Source organism: Oncorhynchus masou, chromosome 16, assembly GCF_036934945.1.
Source record: "Oncorhynchus masou masou isolate Uvic2021 chromosome 16, UVic_Omas_1.1, whole genome shotgun sequence".
Classification (NCBI taxonomy): Eukaryota; Metazoa; Chordata; class Actinopteri; order Salmoniformes; family Salmonidae; genus Oncorhynchus; species Oncorhynchus masou.
This window is the reverse complement of record NC_088227.1, coordinates 45689058-45711908: the sequence shown is the minus strand read 5'-3', so window position 1 is coordinate 45711908 and position 22851 is coordinate 45689058. Positions and strand designations below refer to the sequence as shown.

Genomic DNA, 22851 nt, shown 5'->3' with positions numbered 1-22851 from the left:
CTTGGAGACAGATGGAAGGAGATAATGGAGGACGGCGACGACGATTCGCGGGTTCGCGGCCAAAGAAAGCCCAAGGACTACCCCAAGATTTTTTGGGGGGTGGAGGCAAAAGGGGTGGCCGGACGAGGAGAGTGCCAGAGCCCGAATGGCAAACTCTGGAGGAGCGTGTTGTCAGACCACGTCCACAGAAACCCCAAGATTCTTTTGGGGGGAAGGGGGAAGAGCCAGAGACTGTCTGGGAGGCAATGGCGAGGTTGGGAGAGAGTGAGATGAGAGAGATGTTGTGCAAGTTTGTTCTGCTCAACATCTGATTAGAGGATCCGGTTAGCAGTCTGTTGCAACCTGTGCCGGGTCCACACTTCTGGCCTCAAGTGCGCTTCTCCAGCACTCTCCCTGAGGTGTGTGTCACCAGTCCGGTACCATCAGTGCCGGCCACACGCACCAGGCTTCCGGCGATAGTTCCCAGTCCAGAACCTCCAGAGACGGTCCACGGTCCAGAACCTCCAGAGATGGTCCACGGTCTGGAACCTCCAGAGACGGTCCACGGTCCAGAACCTCCTGAGACGGTCCACGGTCCAGAACCTTCAGAGATGGTCCACGGTTAGCGCCAGTTTGCGCTGTTCTGTGAAGGGAGTAGTACGCAGACTGACGAGTTTCGTAATCAAGGTCTTTGTTTCTGGCCATTTTGAGCCTGTAAACCCACAAATGCTGATGCTCCAGATACTCAACTAGTCTAAAGAAGGGCAGTTTTATTGCTTCTTTAATCAGAACAACAGTTTTCAGCTGTGCTAATGTAGCAGTGTGATGTTCCCCTAGATTATGCACCAAGTTGCACACAAGGACCAATTCAAATAGGCCAGGTCAAGAGGGGATGTTAATCATTTGATAATAATAATAATAATTCAGTTTGTTTTTAAAATTTAATTACAGCTGCATAGCTAATGTTCTTCTTTGGTGTACAAACACTTTTTCATATCAATATGATACATACATGTGATTGTAAAGTTTTGTATATTTTGGTTTGGTCCATCGCGGGTTTTCTGTATTTCCGTATCTCCATACTTTTGCCTAATGTGTGTTGTCTCTTCGGCTAGCAACGTGCCTGAGAGCTATGACCGCGCCAAGGGCTAACATAATGTGTGTTGTCTCTTCAGCTAGCAAGGTGCCTGAGAGCTATGACCGCGCCAAGGGCTAACATAATGTGTGTTGTCTCTTCGGCTAGCAAGGTGCCTGAGAGCTATGACCGTGCCAAGGGCTAACATAATGTGAGTTGTCTCTTCGGCTAGCAAGGTGCCTGAGAGCTATGACCGCGCCAAGGGCTAACATAATGTGTGTTGTCTCTTCAGCTAGCAAGGTGCCTGAGAGCTATGACCGCGCCAAGGGCTAACATAATGTGTGTTGTCTCTTCAGCTAGCAAGGTGCCTGAGAGCTATGACCGCGCCAAGGGCTAACATAATGTGTGTTGTCTCTTCGGCTAGCAAGGTGCCTGAGAGCTATGACCGCGCCAAGGGCTAACATAATGTGAGTTGTCTCTTCGGCTAGCAAGGTGCCTGAGAGCTCGGACCGCGCCAAGGGCTAACATAATGTGTGTTGTCTCTTCGGCTAGCATGGTGCCTGAGAGCTTGGACTGTGCCAAGGGCTAACATAATGTGTGTTGTCTCTTCGGCTAGCAAGGTGCCTGAGAGCTATGACCGCGCCAAGGGCTAACATAATGTGTGTTGTCTCTTCGGCTAGCAAGGTGCCTGAGAGCTATGACCGCGCCAAGGGCTAACATAATGTGTGTTGTCTCTTCGGCTAGCATGGTGCCTGAGAGCTATGACCGCGCCAAGGGCTAACATAATGTGTGTTGTCTCTTCGGCTAGCAAGGTGCCTGAGAGCTATGACCGCGCCAAGGGCTAACATAATGTGTGTTGTCTCTTCGGCTAGCAAGCTGCCTGAGAGCTATGACCGCGCCAAGGGCTAACATAATGTGTGTTGTCTCTTCGGCTAGCAAGGTGCCTGAGAGCTATGACCGCGCCAAGGGCTAACATAATGTGTGTTGTCTCTTCGGCTAGCAAGGTGCCTGAGAGCTATGACCGCGCCAAGGGCTAACATAATGTGTGTTGTCTCTTCGTGTTCAGGGAAAATAAAAATAATTCAAACAGCAGACCTCCAGTTGTGGCAGCATCCTAATTAAAAGTACACAACACAGAACGAACCACGCTACACAAGCATAACAGCAGAAGGGGTTTTCTAATCATCAATTAGCCTTTTAAAATGATACACTAGGATTAGCTAACACAACGTGCCATTGGAACACAGGAGTGATGGTTGCTGATAATGGGCCTCTGTTCGCCTATGTAGATATTTCATTAAACATTTTCCGTTCCCAGGTACAATAGTAATTTACAACATTAACAATGTCTACACTGTATTTCTGATCAATTTGTGATACTATTTTAATGGACAAAAACTGTGCTTTTCTTTAAAAAATAAGGACATGTCTAAGTGACCCAAAACTTTTGAACGGTAGTGTACATGCAGGTAGAGTTAAAGTGAGATGTGGGGGGGGGGCATGTCTGGGAAGCCAATTCATTAGCTGTTCAGGAGTCTTATGGCTTGGGGGTGGAAGCTGTTAAGAAGCGTTTTGGACCTAGACTTGGAGCTCTGGTAGCAGAGAGGACAGTCTATGACTGGGGTGGCTGGAGTCTTTGACAAATTTTAGGGCCCCTATGAGAGAAATGAATGGTGGAAAAATGATTGGAACCATTTCCCTATTTGACTGCTAGGTTTTATGGGTGTTATGACACCTCCACTGTGGGACTGTATTGTAGGGGATCTAGAAAAGTGGATCGAGTTTATTTTATGTATGCTATGCAAGTTATTGAAAATCGTATACTATCAACGTCCCGCCTCCACTCCACAACGATTGGTGCCTTGTCCCGTCAATAACAATTTTAGAAGTTTCTATTGGTCCATGGCAATAACTACAATACCTTTGGACCAGATGACCCGAATGACAACACTGACAACAATTCCTAAAGACCTCCCTTTTTCCCTTTATAGTTCCCTATTTTTGGACCAGAGCCCTATGAGTTCTGTTCTAATGTTGTGCATCAAGTAGTGATAAAGTAGGCTGTCTTTTGGGACGGCGACCCGACACTGGTTGTAAAGTGGGAGGGACTCCAGGGACCCGTTACTTCACGCGTTTTAATTGATCGGTGAGAAGTGAGAACATCTGTACCTGCGAGCCGAGTGTCTCCACAGGTGATTTATATTTTCTCATCCTGGTCTCTACCTCAACTCGCCATTATTTTAACAGTATAATCTTCATAATAACACTATTTGCCAGCCGAGCCATGTCGAAGACCGCTGACCACCGAACACACCTCGTTCTTGAGAACTACATCGGAGGAAAGTTCGTCCCGTGCTCCCGACACATCGACTCCTACGACCCTTCCACCGGGGAGGTCTACTGCAAAGTGCCCGACAGCGGAACGGATGAGGTGAGGTTAGGAGCGACGCGTGATCCTATGGTCGTCCTCAGATGAATCTGTCTGTCGTTTTGCATTTCGTTGCTACAGACATTAAATGTTAATTTATCCCTTAGCTGTGTATTGGGCGTGTACATTTACATTTACATTTAAGTCATTTAGCAGTAGTTAACCCCGATAGCCTACGTGTTCAAGTGTCGCTACAATGTAGTGTAGTAGTAATGATATTACGATACAATGTATCTATCATGTACTTACACGAAGTGGGACAATCTATCACGTTGTGTGATTTGACACACTAAATACTGAAGGCCTATAGGCAACCCCATACATACTGGAGAAAGTACAAGACAGCATGATATGAGCTGACGTAATGTATGATATGAGCTGACATAATGCATGATATGAGCTGACGTAATGCATGATATGAGCTGACATAATGCATGGTATGAGCTGACGTAATGCATGATATGAGCTGACATAATGTATGATATGAGCTGACATAATGCATGATATGAGCTGACATAATGCATGATATGAGCTGACATAATGCATGATATGAGCTGACATAATGCATGGTAAGAGCTGACGTAATGCATGATATGAGCTGACATAATGCATGATATGAGCTGACATAATGCATGATATGAGCTGACATAATGCATGGTATGAGCTGACGTAATGCATGATATGAGCTGACGTAATGCATGATATGAGTTGACATAATGCATGGTATGAGTTGACATAATGCATGGTATGAGCTGACATAATGCATGGTATGAGCTGACATAATGCATGGTATGAGCTGACATAATGCATGATATGAGCTGACATAATGCATGGTATGAGCTGACGTAATGCATGATATAAGCTGACATAATGCTTCATATGAGCTGACATAATGCATGGTATGAGCTGACATAATGCATGATATGAGCTGACATAATGCATGATATGAGCTGACATAATGCATGGTATGAGCTGACATAATGCATGGTATGAGCTGACATAATGCTTCATATGAGCTGATGTAATGCATGGTATGAGCTGACGTAATGCATGGTATGAGCTGACATAATGCATGATATGAGTTGACATAATGCATGATATGAGCTGACATAATGCATGATATGAGTTGACATAATGCATGATATGAGCTGACGTAATGCATGATATGAGCTGACGTAATGCATGATATGAGCTGACGTAATGCATGATATGAGCTGACATAATGTATGGTATGAGCTGACGTAATGCATGATATGAGCTGACATAATGCATGATATGAGCTGACATAATGTATGGTATGAGCTGACGTAATGCATGATATGAGCTGACATAATGCATGATATGAGCTGACATAATGTATGGTATGAGCTGACATAATGCATGATATGAGCTGACATAATGTATGGTATGAGCTGACGTAATGCATGATATGAGCTGACATAATGTATGGTATGAGCTGACATAATGCATGATATGAGCTGACATAATGCATGATATGAGCTGACATAATGTATGGTATGAGCTGACATAATGTATGGTATGAGCTGACATAATGTATGGTATGAGCTGACGTAATGCATGATATGAGCTGACATAATGTATGGTATGAGCTGACATAATGTATGGTATGAGCTGACGTAATGTATGGTATGAGCTGACATAATGTATGGTATGAGCTGACGTAATGTATGGTATGAGCTGACATAATGTATGGTATGAGCTGACATAATGTATGGTATGAGCTGACATAATGTATGGTATGAGCTGACGTAATGCATGATATGAGCTGACATAATGTATGGTATGAGCTGACATAATGTATGGTATGAGCTGACATAATGTATGGTATGAGCTGACATAATGTATGGTATGAGCTGACGTAATGTATGGTATGAGCTGACATAATGTATGGTATGAGCTGACGTAATGTATGGTATGAGCTGACATAATGTATGGTATGAGCTGACATAATGCATGATATGAGCTGACATAATGTATGGTATGAGCTGACATAATGTATGATATGAGCTGACATAATGATTCATATGAGCTGACGTAATGCATGATATTCTGATATTCTGACAAGTGTATACCTTAAATGATTCTGTCTATGTCCTCCTGCTGAGTCACAGAGATGTACCTTTGCTCTGTGCAAAGTCAACAGACGGACAGCTAATGATTAAACAACTGCTCGTTCAATGGACCCGGGTCTAGTCGTTCTATTAAACTCACACAACATGTTCAAGTAAGAAATTAGGTTGGTTAAATGCTGGAAAGCCAAGACGCAGTTAAAATACCTTTGTTGTTTTTCACTGTCTAGTTTGGGTTGTGTTTTCTCACTGTCTAGTTTGGGTTGGAGTGTCTGGTGTTTTGTACTGTCTAGTTTGGGTTGGAGTGTCTGGTGTTTTGTACTGTCTAGTTTGGGTTGGAGTGTCTGGTGTTTCGTACTGTCTAGTTTGGGTTGGAGTATCTGGTGTTTTCTCACTGTCTAGTTTGGGTTGGAGTGTCTGGTGTTTTGTACTGTCTAGTTTGGGTTGGAGTATCTGGTGTTTTCTCACTGTCTAGTTTGGGTTGGAGTGTCTGGTGTTTTGTACTGTCTAGTTTGGGTTGGAGTGTCTGGTGTTTTGTACTGTCTAGTTTGGGTTGGAGTGTCTGTCTGGTGTTTTGTACTGTCTAGTTTGGGTTGGAGTGTCTGGTGTTTTGTACTGTCTAGTTTGGGTTGGAGTGTCTGGTGTTTTGTACTGTCTAGTTTGGGTTGGAGTGTCTGGTGCTTTGTACTGTCTAGTTTGGGTTGGAGTGTCTGGTGTTTTGTACTGTCTAGTTTGGGTTGGAGTGTCTGGTGTTTTGTACTGTCTAGTTTGGGTTGGAGTGTCTGGTGTTTCTCAACACACAGTGCATTCAGAAAGTATTCAGACCCCCTGACTTTTTCCACATTTTGTTACGTTACAGCCTTATTTTAAAAATGTTCAAATATATTTGTTTCTTCATCAATCTACACACAGTACCCCATAAGGACATCACAATACCCCATAAGGACATCACAATACCCCATAAGGACACCACAATACCCCATAATGACATCACAATACCCCATAAGGACATCACAATACCCCATAAGGACACCACAATACCCCATAATGACATCACAATACCCCATAAGGACATCACAATACCCCATAAGGACATCACAATACCCCATAAGGACACCACAATACCCCATAATGACATCACAATACCCCATAAGGACATCACAATACCCCATAAGGACATCACAATACCCCATAATGACATCACAATACCCAATAATGACATCACAATACCCCATAATGACATCACAATACCCCATAAGGACACCACAATACCCCATAATGACATCACAATACCCCATAAGGACATCACAATACCCCATAATTTACATTTACATTTAAGTCATTTAGCAGACGCTCTTATCCAGAGCGACTTACAAATTGGTGAATTCACCTTCTGACATCCAGTGGAACAGCCACTTTACAATAGTGCATCTAAGTCATTAAGGGGGGGGGTGAGAAGGATTACTTATCCTATCCTAGGTATTCCTTGAAGAGGTGGGGTTTCAGGTGTCTCCGGAAGGTGGTGATTGACTCCGCTGTCCTGGCGTCGTGAGGGAGTTTGTTCCACCATTGGGGGCCAGAGCAGCGAACAGTTTTGACTGGGCTGAGCGGGAACTGTACTTCCTCAATGGTAGGGAGGCGAGCAGGCCAGAGGAGGATGAACGCAGTGCCCTTGCTTGGGTGTAGGGCCTGATCAGAGCCTGGAGGTACTGCGGTGCCGTTCCCCTCACAGCTCCGTAGGCAAGCACCATGGTCTTGTAGCGGATGCGAGCTTCAACTGGAAGCCAGTGGAGAGAGCGGAGGAGCGGGGTGACGTGAGAGAACTTGGGAAGGTTGAACACCAGACGGGCTGCGGCGTTCTGGATGAGTTGTAGGGGTTTAATGGCACAGGCAGGGAGCCCAGCCAACAGCGAGTTGCAGTAATCCAGACGGGAGATGACAAGTGCCTGGATTAGGACCTGCGCCGCTTCCTGGGTGAGGCAGGGTCGTACTCTGCGGATGTTGTAGAGCATGAACCTACAGGAACGGGCCACCGCCATGATGTTGGTTGAGAACGACAGGGTGTTGTCCAGGATCACGCCAAGGTTCTTAGCGCTCTGGGAGGAGGACACACTGGAGTTGTCAACCGTGATGGCGAGATCATGGAACGGGCAGTCCTTCCCGGGAGGAAGAGCAGCTCCGTCTTGCCGAGGTTCAGCTTGAGGTGGTGATCCGTCATCCACACTGATATGTCTGCCAGACATGCAGAGATGCGATTCGCCACCTGGTCATCAGAAGGGGGAAAGGAGAAGATTAATTGTGTGTCGTCTGCATAGCAATGATAGGAGAGACCATGTGAGGTTATGACAGAGCCAAGTGACTTGGTGTATAGCGAGAATAGGAGAGGGCCTAGAACAGAGCCCTGGGGGACACCAGTGGTGAGAGCGCGTGGCGAGGAGACAGATTCTCGCCACGCCACCTGGTAGGAGCGACCTGTCAGGTAGGACGCAATCCAAGCGTGGGCCGCGCCGGAGATGCCCAACTCGGAGAGGGTGGAGAGGAGGATCTGATGGTTCACAGTATCGAAGGCAGCCGATAGGTCTAGAAGGATGAGAGCAGAGGAGAGAGAGTTAGCTTTAGCTAATACATAATGACATCACAATACCCCATAATGACATCACAATACCCCATAATGACATCACAATACCCCATAATGACATCACAATACCCAATAATGACAAAGTGAAAACAGGTTTTTAGAAATGTTTGCAGTTTTATTAAAACATTTAAAAAATGAAATACCTTATTTACATAAGTATTCAGACCCTTTGCTATGAGACTAAATGTATTTCCAGTGCATCCTGTTTCCACTGATCTTCCTTGAGATGTTTCTACAACTTGATGGAGTCCACCTGTGGTCAATTGATTGGACATGATTTGGAAATGCACACACCTGTCTATATAAGGTCCCACAGTTGACAGGTGCATGTCAGAGCAAAAACCAAGCCATGAGGTTGAAGAAATTGTCCATAGAGCTCCGAGACAGGATTGTGTCGAGGCACAGATCTGGGGAAGGGTACCAAAACATTTCTGCAGCATTGAAGGTCCCCAAGAACACAGTGGCCTCCATCATTCTTAAATTGAAGAAGTTTGGAACAACTAAGACTCTTCCTTGAGCTGGCCGCACAGACTAACTGAGCAATTGGGGGAGAAGGGCCTTGGTCAGGGAGGTGACCAAGAACCCGATGGTCACTCTGACAGAGCTCCAGACTTCCTCTGTGGAGATGGTTGTCCTTCTGGAAGGTTCTCTCATCTCTGCAGCACTCCACCAAGCAGGCCTTTATGGTAGAGTGGCCAGATGGAAGCCACTCCTCAGTAAAAGGCACATGACAGCCCGCTTGGAGTTTGCCAGAAGGCACTTAAAGTACTCAGACCATGAGAAGCAAAATTCTCTGATCTGATGAAACCAAGATTGAACTCTTTGGCCTGAATGCCAAGCATCACGTCTGGAGGAAACCTGGCACCAGGTGGTGGCAGCAGCATGCTGTGGGGATGTTTTTCAGCAGCAGGGACTGGAAATATGAACGCAACAAAGCACCCTTCACTCATGCTGCCAAACATAGCCTCATAAAACTGACCATCCTACCGATCCTCAACTTCGGCGATGTCATTTACAAAATAGCATCCAACACTCTACTCAACAAACTGGATGCAGTCTATCAAAGTGCCATCTGTTTTGTCACCAAAGCCCCATATACTACCCACCACTGTGACCTGTGTGCTCTAGTCGGCTGGCCCTCTGGCTCCAGGCCATCTACAAGAATTTTCTAGGTAAAGTCCCACCTTATCTCAGATCACTGGTCACCATAGCAGCACCCACCTGTAGCACGTGCTCCAGCAGGTATATCTCACTGGTCACCCCCAAAGTCAATTCCTCCTTTTGTCGCCTTTCCTTCCAGTTCTCTGCTGCCAATGACTGGAACGAACTGCAAAAATCTCTGAAGCTGGAGACTCATATCTCCCTCACTAGTATTAAGCACCAGCTGTCAGAGCAGCTCACAGATCACTGCACCTGCACATAGCCCATCTGTAAACAGCCCATCCAACTACCTCATCCCCATAATGTATTTATTTATTTATCTTGCTCCTTTGCACCCCAGTATCTCTACTTGTACATTCATCTTCTGCACATCTACCATTCCAATGTGTAATTGCTAAATTGTAATTACATCACCACCATGGCCTATTTATTGCCTTACCTCCCTTATCTTACCTCATTTACACTCATTGTATATATACTATTTTCTACTGTATTATTGACTGTATGTTTGTTTTTCTCCATGTGTAACTCTGTGTTGTTGTATGTGTTAAACTGCTTTGCTTTATCTTGGCCAGGTCTCAGTTGTAAATGAGAACTTGTTCTCAACTAGTCTACCTGGTTAAAAAAAAGGTGAAATAAAATAAAAATAATAAATGAATAAATGCAGCAAAGTACAGAGAGATCCTTGATCTGCTCCAGAGCTCAGGCCCTCAGACTGGGGCCAAGGTTCACCTTCCAACAAGACAACAACCCTAAGCACACAGCCTAGACAACGCAGGAGTGGCTTCGGGACAAGTCTCTGAATGTCCTTGAGTGGCCCAGCCAGAGCCCGGACTTGAACCCGATCAAACATCTCTGGAGAGACCTGAAAATAGCTGTGCAGCAATGCTCCTTATCCAACCAGACAGAGCTTGAGAGGATCTGCAGAGAAGAATGGGAGAAACTCCCCAAATACAGGTGTGCCAAGCTTGTAGCGTCAATACCCAGAAGACTCCAGGCTGTAATCGCTGCCAAAGGTGCTTCAACAAAGTACTTAGTAAAGGGTCTTACTTATGTAATGTCACGTCTGCTCCCGCTCTTCCCTTCCCCTGGCACTAGAGGGTGCCAGATTACCCTGCATCACACGCTCCTGCCCTCCCTCGTCACTCACACCTGCCCTCCCTCGTCACTCACACCTGCCCTCCCTCGTCACTCACACCTGCCCTCCCTCGTCACTCACACCTGCCCTCCATCACTCACACCTGCCCTCCATCGTCACACACACCTGCCCTCCATCACTCACACCTGCCCTCCATCACTCACACCTGCCCTCCATCACTCACACCTGCCCTCTATCACTCACACCTGCCCTCCATCACTCACACCTGCCCTCCCTCGTCACTCACACCTGCCCTCCATCACACACCTGCCCTCCCTCGTCACTCACACCTGCCCTCCATCACACACATGCCCTCCCTCGTCACTCACACCTGCCCTCCATCACACGCTCCTGCCCTCCATCACTCACACCTGCCCTCCATCACTCACACCTGCCCTCCGTCACTCACACCTGCCCTCCCTCGTCACTCACACCTGCCCTCCCTCGTCACTCACACCTGCCCTCCCTCGTCACTCACACCTGCCCTCCATCGTCACTCACACCTGCCCTCCATCACTCACACCTGCCCTCCATCACTCACACCTGCCCTCCATCACTCACACCTGCCCTCCATCACTCACACCTGCCCTCCCTCGTCACTCACACCTGCCCTCCATCACACACCTGCCCTCCATCACTCACACCTGCCCTCCATCACACACCTGCCCTCCCTCGTCACTCACACCTGCCCTCCCTCGTCACTCACACCTGCCCTCCATCACTCACACCTGCCCTCCATCACTCACACCTGCCCTCCATCACTCACACCTGCCCTCCTTCGTCACTCACACCTGCCCTCCATCACACACCTGCCCTCCCTCGTCACTCACACCTGCCCTCCATCACACCCCTGCCCTCCCTCGTCACTCACACCTGCCCTCCATCACACACCTGCCCTCCCTCGTCACTCACACCTGCCCTCCATCACACACCTGCCCTCCCTCGTCACTCACACCTGCCCTCCATCACACACCTGCCCTCCCTCGTCACTCACACCTGCCCTCCATCACACACCTGCCCTCCCTCGTCACTCACACCTGCCCTCCATCACACACCTGCCCTCCCTCGTCACTCACACCTGCCCTAAATCACATACATGCCCTCCATCACACACCTGCCCTCCCTCGTCACTCACACCTGCCCTCCATCACACACCTGCCCTCCCTCGTCACTCACACCTGCCCTCCATCACACACCTGCCCTCCCTCGTCACTCGCATCAGCGTTATTGGACTCACCTGGACTCCCTCATCACCTGTTCATTTCCTCCACTATATTTGTCTGTTCCCAGCTGCTGCATTGATTGTTTTTGTCTTTTGAATGTATTTCTGATGCAGTTCCTGTCTGTCTCTGTCCGTTATAATTCAATGTTTGACTCCCCATACCTGCTTCTCCTCTCCAGCAGCATCTCACCTGACAATGTAATACTTATGTAAACATGATATTACATTTTCTTTTCATATAACATTTAATTAAACCAGTTTTTCCTTTGTCATTATGTGTGTTTGATTGTATAACAATTTAATCCATTTTAGAATAAGGATGGAATGTAACAAAATGTGGAAAAAGTCAAGGAGTCTGAATACTTTGCGAAGGCGCTGTAGTAGTTTGGGTTGGGTGTGTCTGGTGTTTCATACTGTCTAGTTTGGGATGGGTGTGTCTGGTGTTTCGTACTGTCTAGTTTGGGATGGGTGTGTCTGGTGTTTCGTACTGTCTAGTTTGGGTTGGGTGTGTCTGGTGTTTCATACTGTCTAGTTTGGGATGGGTGTGTCTGGTGTTTCGTACTGTCTAGTTTGGGTTGGGTGTGTCTGGTGTTTCATACTGTCTAGTTTGGGTTGGGTGTGTCTGGTGTTTCATACTGTCTAGTTTGGGATGGGTGTGTCTGGTGTTTCGTACTGTCTAGTTTGGGTTGGGTGTGTCTGGTGTTTCATACTGTCTAGTTTGGGATGGGTGTGTCTTGTGTTTCATACTGTCTAGTTTGGGTTGGGTGTGTCTGGTGTTTCATACTGTCTAGTTTGGGTTGGGTGTGTCTGGTGTTTCATACTGTCTAGTTTGGGATGGGTGTGTCTGGTGTTTCATACTGTCTAGTTTGGGATGGGTGTGTCTGGTGTTTCGTACTGTCTAGTTTGGGTTGGGTGTGTCTGGTGTTTCGTACTGTCTAGTTTGGGTTGGGTGTGTCTGGTGTTTCATACTGTCTAGTTTGGGTTGGGTGTGTCTGGTGTTTCATACTGTCTAGTTTGGGATGGGTGTGTCTGGTGTTTCGTACTGTCTAGTTTGGGATGGGTGTGTCTTGTGTTTTGTACTGTCTAGTTTGGGATGGGTGTGTCTGGTGTTTCGTACTGTCTAGTTTGGGTTGGGTGTGTCTGGTGTTTCATACTGTCTAGTTTGGGATGGGTGTGTCTGGTGTTTTGTACTGTCTAGTTTGGGATGGGTGTGTCTGGTGTTTCATACTGTCTAGTTTGGGATGGGTGTGTCTGGTGTTTCATACTGTCTAGTTTGGGATGGGTGTGTCTGGTGTTTTGTACTGTCTAGTTTGGGATGGGTGTGTCTGGTGTTTCATACTGTCTAGTTTGGGATGGGTGTGTCTGGTGTTTCATACTGTCTAGTTTGGGATGGGTGTGTCTGGTGTTTCGTACTGTCTAGTTTGGGATGGGTGTGTCTGGTGTTTCATACTGTCTAGTTTGGGATGGGTGTGTCTGGTGTTTCATACTGTCTAGTTTGGGTTGGGTGTGTCTGGTGTTTCATACTGTCTAGTTTGGGATGGGTGTGTCTGGTGTTTCATACTGTCTAGTTTGGGATGGGTGTGTCTGGTGTTTCATACTGTCTAGTTTGGGATGGGTGTGTCTGGTGTTTCATACTGTCTAGTTTGGGTTGGGTGTGTCTGGTGTTTCATACTGTCTAGTTTGGGTTGGGTGTGTCTGGTGTTTCATACTGTCTAGTTTGGGATGGGTGTGTCTGGTGTTTCATACTGTCTAGTTTGGGTTGGGTGTGTCTGGTGTTTCGTACTGTCTAGTTTGGGATGGGTGTGTCTGGTGTTTCATACTGTCTAGTTTGGGATGGGTGTGTCTGGTGTTTCATACTGTCTAGTTTGGGATGGGTGTGTCTGGTGTTTCATACTGTCTAGTTTGGGTTGGGTGTGTCTGGTGTTTCATACTGTCTAGTTTGGGTTGGGTGTGTCTGGTGTTTTGTACTGTCTAGTTTGGGTTGGGTGTGTCTGGTGTTTCGTACTGTCTAGTTTGGGTTGGGTGTGTCTGGTGTTTTGTACTGTCTAGTTTGGGTTGGATGTGTCTGGTGCTTCTCAACATAGTAGTTTGGGTTGGGTGTGTCTGGTGCTTCGTACTGTCTAGTTTGGGTTGGGTGTGTCTGGTGTTTCGTACTGTCTAGTTTGGGTTGGGTGTGTCTGGTGTTTCATACTGTCTAGTTTGGGTTGGGTGTGTCTGGTGTTTCATACTGTCTAGTTTGGGTTGGGTGTGTCTGGTGCTTCGTACTGTCTAGTTTGGGATGGGTGTGTCTGGTGTTTCGTACTGTCTAGTTTGGGTTGGGTGTGTCTGGTGCTTCGTACTGTCTAGTTTGGGACGGGTGTGTCTGGTGTTTCGTACTGTCTAGTTTGGGATGGGTGTGTCTGGTGTTTCATACTGTCTAGTTTGGGTTGGGTGTGTCTGGTGTTTCGTACTGTCTAGTTTGGGATGGGTGTGTCTGGTGTTTCATACTGTCTAGTTTGGGATGGGTGTGTCTGGTGTTTCGTACTGTCTAGTTTGGGTTGGGTGTGTCTGGTGTTTCGTACTGTCTAGTTTGGGATGGGTGTGTCTGGTGTTTCATACTGTCTAGTTTGGGATGGGTGTGTCTGGTGTTTCGTACTGTCTAGTTTGGGATGGGTGTGTCTGGTGTTTCGTACTGTCTAGTTTGGGATGGGTGTGTCTGGTGTTTCATACTGTCTAGTTTGGGATGGGTGTGTCTGGTGTTTCTCAACATAGTAGTTTGGGATGGGTGTGTCTGGTGCTTCGTACTGTCTAGTTTGGGATGGGTGTGTCTGGTGTTTCATACTGTCTAGTTTGGGTTGGGTGTGTCTGGTGTTTCGTACTGTCTAGTTTGGGTTGGGTGTGTCTGGTGTTTCGTACTGTCTAGTTTGGGTTGGGTGTGTCTGGTGTTTCGTACTGTCTAGTTTGGGTTGGGTGTGTCTGGTGTTTCTCAACATAGTAGTTTGGGATGGGTGTGTCTGGTGTTTCTCAACATAGTAGTTTGGGTTGGGTGTGTCTGGTGCTTCTCAACATAGTAGTTTGGGTTGGGTGTGTCTGGTGTTTCTCAACATAGTAGTTTGGGATGGGTGTGTCTGGTGCTTCTCAACATAGTAGTTTGGGTTGGGTGTGTCTGGTGCTTCTCAACATAGTAGTTTGGGTTGGGTGTGTCTGGTGCTTCTCAACATAGTAGTTTGGGATGGGTGTGTCTGGTGTTTCTCAACATAGTAGTTTGGGTTGGGTGTGTCTGGTGTTTCGTACTGTCTAGTTTGGGTTGGGTGTGTCTGGTGTTTCGTACTGTCTAGTTTGGGTTGGGTGTGTCTGGTGTTTCGTACTGTCTAGTTTGGGTTGGGTGTGTCTGGTGTTTCTCAACATAGTAGTTTGGGATGGGTGTGTCTGGTGTTTCTCAACATAGTAGTTTGGGTTGGGTGTGTCTGGTGCTTCTCAACATAGTAGTTTGGGTTGGGTGTGTCTGGTGTTTCTCAACATAGTAGTTTGGGATGGGTGTGTCTGGTGCTTCTCAACATAGTAGTTTGGGTTGGGTGTGTCTGGTGCTTCTCAACATAGTAGTTTGGGTTGGGTGTGTCTGGTGCTTCTCAACATAGTAGTTTGGGATGGGTGTGTCTGGTGCTTCTCAACATAGTAGTTTGGGTTGGGTGTGTCTGGTGTTTCGTACTGTCTAGTTTGGGATGGGTGTGTCTGGTGTTTCATACTGTCTAGTTTGGGATGGGTGTGTCTGGTGTTTCGTACTGTCTAGTTTGGGATGGGTGTGTCTGGTGTTTCGTACTGTCTAGTTTGGGATGGGTGTGTCTGGTGTTTCGTACTGTCTAGTTTGGGTTGGGTGTGTCTGGTGTTTCGTACTGTCTAGTTTGGGATGGGTGTGTCTGGTGTTTCATACTGTCTAGTTTGGGATGGGTGTGTCTGGTGTTTCGTACTGTCTAGTTTGGGTTGGGTGTGTCTGGTGTTTCGTACTGTCTAGTTTGGGATGGGTGTGTCTGGTGTTTCGTACTGTCTAGTTTGGGTTGGGTGTGTCTGGTGTTTCATACTGTCTAGTTTGGGATGGGTGTGTCTGGTGTTTCGTACTGTCTAGTTTGGGATGGGTGTGTCTGGTGTTTCGTACTGTCTAGTTTGGGATGGGTGTGTCTGGTGTTTCATACTGTCTAGTTTGGGTTGGGTGTGTCTGGTGTTTCTCAACATAGTAGTTTGGGTTGGGTGTGTCTGGTGTTTCGTACTGTCTAGTTTGGGATGGGTGTGTCTGGTGTTTCGTACTGTCTAGTTTGGGATGGGTGTGTCTGGTGTTTCGTACTGTCTAGTTTGGGTTGGGTGTGTCTGGTGTTTCGTACTGTCTAGTTTGGGTTGGGTGTGTCTGGTGTTTCGTACTGTCTAGTTTGGGATGGGTGTGTCTGGTGTTTCATACTGTCTAGTTTGGGATGGGTGTGTCTGGTGTTTCGTACTGTCTAGTTTGGGATGGGTGTGTCTGGTGTTTCGTACTGTCTAGTTTGGGTTGGGTGTGTTTGGTGTTTCATACTGTCTAGTTTGGGTTGGGTGTGTCTGGTGTTTCGTACTGTCTAGTTTGGGATGGGTGTGTCTGGTGTTTCGTACTGTCTAGTTTGGGATGGGTGTGTCTGGTGTTTCGTACTGTCTAGTTTGGGATGGGTGTGTCTGGTGTTTCGTACTGTCTAGTTTGGGTTGGGTGTGTCTGGTGTTTCGTACTGTCTAGTTTGGGTTGGGTGTGTCTGGTGTTTCATACTGTCTAGTTTGGGTTGGGTGTGTCTGGTGTTTCGTACTGTCTAGTTTGGGATGGGTGTGTCTGGTGTTTCGTACTGTCTAGTTTGGGATGGGTGTGTCTGGTGTTTCGTACTGTCTAGTTTGGGATGGGTGTGTCTGGTGTTTCGTACTGTCTAGTTTGGGTTGGGTGTGTCTGGTGTTTCATACTGTCTAGTTTGGGTTGGGTGTGTCTGGTGTTTCATACTGTCTAGTTTGGGTTGGGTGTGTCTGGTGTTTCATACTGTCTAGTTTGGGTTGGGTGTGTCTGGTGTTTCATACTGTCTAGTTTGGGATGGGTGTGTCTGGTGTTTCATACTGTCTAGTTTGGGTTGGGTGTGTCTGGTGTTTCATACTGTCTAGTTTGGGATGGGTGTGTCTGGTGTTTTGTACTGTCTAGTTTGGGATGGGTGTGTCTGGTGTTTCGTACTGTCTAGTTTGGGTTGGGTGTGTCTGGTGCTTCTCCCTACTGCCTCTGATCTGGCAGACCCACTAAACAGAGAACATCCCTGGTCATCCCTACTGCCTCTGATCTGGAGGACTCACTAAACAGAGAACATCCCTGGTCATCCCTACTGCCTCTGATCTGGAGGACTCACTAAACAGAGAACATAGCTGGTCATCCCTACTGCCTCTGATCTGGAGGACTCACTAAACAGAGAATATCCCTGGTCCTCCCTACTGCCTCTGATCTGGAGGACTCACTAAACAGAGAACATCCCTGGTCATCCCTACTGCCTCTGATCTGGAGGACTCACTAAACAGAGAATATCCCTGGTCATCCCTACTGCCTCTGATCTGGAGGACTCACAAAACAGAGAACATCCCTGGTCATCCCTACTGCCTCTGATCTGGAGGACTCACTAAACAGAGAACATCCCTGGTCATCCCTACTGCCTCTGATCTGGTGGACTCACTAAACAGAGAACATCCATGGTCATCCCTACTGCCTCTGATCTGGTGGACTCACTAAACAGAGAACATCCCTGGTCATCCCTACTGCCTCTGATCTGGAGGACTCACTAAACAGAGAACATCCCTGGTCATCCCTACTGCCTCTGATCTGGAGGACTCACTAAACAGAGAACATCCCTGGTCATCCCTACTGCCTCTGATCTGGAGGACTCACTAAACACACATGCTTCGTTTGTAAATTATGTCTGAGTGTTGAACTGTGCCCATCTGTACATTTAAAAAACAAGAAAATCGTGTTGTCTGCTTTGCTTAATATAAGACATTTTAAATTATTTATATTTATACTTTTGATACTCAAGTACATTTAAAACCAAATACTTTTAGACTTTTACTCAAGTAGTATTTTACTGGGTGACCTTCACTTTTACTTGAGTCATTTTCTATTAAGGTATAATTACTTTTACTCAAGTATGACAATTGGTTACTTTTTCCACCTCTGTTTATGGACTGCAGTTACATGACGTTTGGCTTGACAGACACACACGCCAACCCTGTCCTGATTGGTTGCAGGTGGAGGCTGCGGTGCAGGCCGCTAGAGAGGCATTCCCTGATTGGTCAGCCCGTAGCCCAGCTGAGAGAGGTCAAGCGATGAAAAAACTGGCTGACCTGATGGAAGCTCAGCTGGAAGAGTTGGCCCAGGCAGAGTCACGAGACCAAGGTGCTGACCCCTAACCCCTGATCTGATGGAAATTTGGCTGGGAAGTTTGGACCACAACAAGACTATTTGATTATACATTGAGACGTTCTGACTCTTAAAGACACCATAACCTTTGATTGTGCTTGACATTACAACATTGTTACCTTGCTGAAATTAAACAGATTTGTCCTGCGATTGTATTACTGTGTTCCAGGTAAAGCAGTTTCCTCCTGCGATTGTATTACTGTGTTCCAGGTTAAACAATTTTCTCCTGCGACTATTACCCGTGTTCCAGGTAAAACAGTTTCCTCCTGCGACTATTACTGTGTTCCAGGTAAAGCAGTTTCCTCCTGCGATTGTATTACTGTGTTCCAGGTTAAACAATTTTCTCCTGCGACTATTACCCGTGTTCCAGGTAAAACAGTTTCCTCCTGCGATTGTATTACTGTGTTCCAGGTTAAACAATTTCCTCCTGCGACTATTACTGTGTTCCAGGTAAAACAGTTTCCTCCTGCGACTATTACTGTGTTCCAGGTTAAACAGATTTCTCCTGCGACTGTATTACTGTGTTCCAGGTAAAACCGTTACCTCCTGGTGTGTCTGACTGTGTTCCAGGTAAAACAGTTACCTCCTGTGTATCTGTCTGTGTTCCAGGTTAAACCGGTACCTCCTGTGTGTCTGTGTTCCAGGTAAACCCGTTACCTCCTGTGTATCTGTCTGTGTTCCAGGTAAACCCATTACCTCCTGTGTATCTGTCTGTGTTCCAGGTAAAACCGGTACCTCCTGTGTGTCTGTGTTCCAGGTAAACCCATTACCTCCTGTGTATCTGTCTGTGTTCCAGGTAAACCCATTACCTCCTGTGTATCTGACTGTGTTCCAGGTAAAACCGTTACCTCCTGTGTGACTCTGTTCCAGGTAAACCCGTTACCTCCTGTGTATCTGACTGTGTTCCAGGTAAACCCGTTACCTCCTGTGTGTCTGTGTTCCAGGTAAACCCGTTACCTCCTGTGTATCTGTCTGTGTTCCAGGTAAACCCATTACCTCCTGTGTATCTGTCTGTGTTCCAGGTAAAACCGTTACCTCCTGTGTATCTGTGTTCCAGGTTAAACCCGTTACCTCCTGTGTATCTGTCTGTGTTCCAGGTTAAACCGTTTCCTCCTGTGTATCTGTCTGTGTTCCAGGTAAACCCGTTACCTCCTGTGTATCTGTGTTCCAGGTTAAACCGTTACCTCCTGTGTATCTGTCTGTGTTCCAGGTAAACCCGTTACCTCCTGTGTATCTGTCTGTGTTCCAGGTAAAACCCGTTACCTCCTGTGTATCTGTGTTCCAGGTTAAACCGTTACCTCCTGTGTATCTGTGTTCCAGGTTAAACCGTTACCTCCTGTTTATCTGTGTTCCAGGTAAACCCGTTACCTCCTGTGTATCTGTGTTCCAGGTTAAACCGTTACCTCCTGTGTATCTGTGTTCCAGGTAAACCCGTTACCTCCTGTGTATCTGTCTGTGTTCCAGGTAAAACCGTAATGTTCGCCCGTACGGTGGATGTCCCGCGGGCGGTCAATAACTTCAGGTTCTTTGCCTCTTCTGTTCTCCACCACACCACCGACTGTACTACCATGGACCATCTGGGCTGTGTCAACTACACTGTCCGTAGTCCTGTGGGAGTGGGTGAGTCCTAGCTGTCTGTGGGGGGAGGGGGGGGGGAGTTCTGTGTGTGTGGGGGGGGGGGTGTAAGACCGGGCCTTGATGAACTAAAGTTATAAAGTTGTCTCCAGACTCAGATACACCAATAGTGTTTGACTCAGACACACCAATAGTGTTTGACTCAGATACACCAATAGTGTTTGACTCAGACACACCAATAGTGTTTGACTCAGACACACCAATAGTGTTTGACTCAGATACACCAATAGTATTTGACTCAGACACACCAATAGTGTTTGACTCAGACACACCAATAGTGTTTGACTCAGACACTCAGACACACCAATAGTGTTTGACTCAGACACTCAGACACACCAATAGTGTTTGACTGCTGAGAGAACTTAGTGAACCGAGTGCAAAACAATTTTACTTGTAGAATCACGCCAATAAATGTGTCAGTCATCTCGCTGCACGATCAGTAGACAACAGGCACCATAGAGCCCTGGTCAACAGTAGTGCACTATATAGGGAATAGGGTGCCATAGAGCCCTGGTCAACAGTAGTGCACTATATAGGGAATAGGGTGCCATAGAGCCCTGGTCAACAGTAGTGCACTATATAGGGAATAGGGTGCCATAGAGCCCTTGTCAACAGTAGTGCACTATATAGGGAATAGGGCACCATAGAGCCCTGGTCAACAGTAGTGCACTATATAGGGAATAGGGCACCATAGAGCCCTGGTCAACAGTAGTGCACTATATAGGGAATAGGGTGCCATAGAGCCCTGGTCAACAGTAGTGCACTATATAGGGAATAGGGTACCATTTGAGACACAGAGAGAGTGAAGGTCTCTACTACTAGGTTTATATAGGGGTGGTTTTAATAACTGACCAACTCTTTCTGATTCTCTCTGTGTGTGTGTGTGTGTGTGTGTGTGTGTGTGTGTGTGTGTCTGTGTGTGTGTCTGTGTCTGTGTCTGTGTATGTGTGTGTGTGTGTGTAGCTGGTCTGATCAGTCCCTGGAACCTGCCTCTATACCTGCTCACCTGGAAGATCGCTCCGGCTGTTGCAACGGGCAACACGGTGGTTGCTAAGCCCAGCGAGATGACCTCGGTAACCGCCTGGATGATGTGCAAACTACTGGAGGAGGCCGGTAGGACTACGCCACCCACAATGCAACACACCTCACTTCATTACAACTAATCAGCAATGACGCTGGTGAAAAACTAGACTGGTGAAAGCAAACTCCTTTTTCTCTCCCCATTTCTCTCTCTCTTTTCCATCCCGTCTCTCCTCTTCTCCTCTTCTCCTCTTCTCCTCTTCTCTTCTCCTCTCCTCTTCTCCTCTCCTCTCCTCTCCTCTTCTCCTCTCTTCTTCTTCTCCTCTCCTCCTCTCCTCTTCTCCTCTTCTCCTCTCCTCTTCTCCTCTCCTCCTCTCCTCCTCTCCTCTTCTCCTCTTCTCCTCTTCTCCTCTCCTCTTCTCTTCTCTTCTCTTTTCTTCTCCTCTCTTCTTCTCTCCTCTTCTCCTCTTCTCTTCTCCTCTTCTCCTCTCCTCTTCTCCTCTTCTCTTCTTCTTCTCCTCTTCTCCTCTCTTCTTCTCCTCTTCTCTTCTCCTCTCTTCTTCTCTTCTCCTCTCCTCTCCTCTTCTCCTCTCCTCTCCTCTCCTCTTCTCTTCTCTTCTCTTCTTCTCTTCTCCTCTTCTCCTCTTCTCCTTTCCTCTTCTCTTCTCCTCTTCTCCTCTTCACCTCTTCTCCTCTCCTCTCCTCTCCTCTCCTCTTCTCTTCTCTTCTCTTCTCTTCTCCTCTTCTCCTCTTCTCCTCTCCTCTCCTCCTCTTCTCCTCTTCTCCTCTTCTCCCTTCCCTCTCTCCCCAGGGTTTCCTCCGGGTGTGGTCAACATGGTGTTCGGCACCGGCCCGCGGGCGGGCGATGCTCTCGTGGGCCACCCTGACGTCCCATTGGTCAGTTTCACGGGCTCCACGGCGACGGCCCAGCGGATCACAGAGCGCTCGGCTCCGTTCTGTAAGAAGCTGAGCCTGGAGCTGGGCGGGAAGAACCCCGCCATCGTCTTCTCAGACGCTGACCTAGACCAAGCTGTCACCACCACCGTACGATCCTCCTTCTCCAATCAGGTGAGAGTAAGACTCAGGATGGGCCAATAGGGTAAGAGGGCTACTCAGGATGGGCCAATAGGGTAAGAGGGGGACTCAGGATGAGCCAATAGGGTAAGAGGGCTACTCAGGATGGGCCAATAGGGTAAGAGAGAGACTCAGGATGAGCCAATAGGGTAAGAGGGGTACTCAGGATGGGCCAATAGGGTAAGAGAGGGACTCAGGATGAGCCAATAGGGTAAGAGGGGTACTCAGGATGAGCCAATAGGGTAAGAGAGGGACTCAGGATGGGCCAATAGGGTAAGAGAGGGACTCAGGATGAGCCAATAGGGTATGAGGGGGACTCAGGATGGGCCAATAGGGTAAGAGAGGGACTCAGGATGGGCCAATAGGGTAAGAGAGGGACTCAGGATGGGCCAATAGGGTAAGAGAGGGACTCAGGATGAGCCAATAGGGTAAGAGGGGTACTCAGGATGAGCCAATAGGGTAAGAGGGGTACTTAGGATGGGCCAATAGGGTAAGAGGGGGACTTAGGATGAGCCAATAGGGTAAGAGGGGGACTCAGGATGAGCCAATAGGGTAAGAGGGGTACTTAGGATGGGCCAATGGGGTAAGAGGGGTACTCAGGATGGGCCAATAGGGTAAGAGGGGGACTCAGGATGAGCCAATAGGGTAAGAGGGGGACTCAGGATGAGCCAATAGGGTAAGAGGGGGACTCAGGATGAGCCAATAGGGTAAGAGGGGGACTCAGGATGGATGGGCCAATAGTACGAGAGCATCATCAGAATTTGTTCTTAAAACTGACTTGCCTAGTTAAATAAAGGTTAAAAAAATAGTAGTCTGTCCAATAGTGGAACATTGAGTTTGCAGTTGAGTGAGATGATGAAACATTATAGAATGCTTAGATAAAATAAATGCATTGGTAGAAGTGTCATGTTCTCTATCATGTAGAATGAGGAATCATATCGGCTGTGTTCATGACCGT

The 22851-nt window shown here is 47.3% G+C and overlaps 1 protein-coding gene across 1 annotated transcript in view; it reads left to right on the top strand.

Annotated features, from left to right (window-relative positions):
- The first annotated feature begins 2944 nt into the window (after positions 1–2944).
- aldh8a1 (aldehyde dehydrogenase 8 family, member A1) overlaps positions 2945–22851 on the top strand; it is a 31751-nt gene continuing 11844 nt past the window's right edge. The window contains exons 1-6 of the mRNA XM_064991773.1: positions 2945–3246; positions 3332–3485; positions 17993–18140; positions 19629–19784; positions 20763–20912; positions 21631–21887. Coding sequence (XP_064847845.1) covers positions 3339–3485; positions 17993–18140; positions 19629–19784; positions 20763–20912; positions 21631–21887 — 858 coding nt within the window. The 5' untranslated portion in view covers positions 2945–3246; positions 3332–3338. The remainder of the gene's footprint in view (positions 3247–3331; positions 3486–17992; positions 18141–19628; positions 19785–20762; positions 20913–21630; positions 21888–22851) is intronic.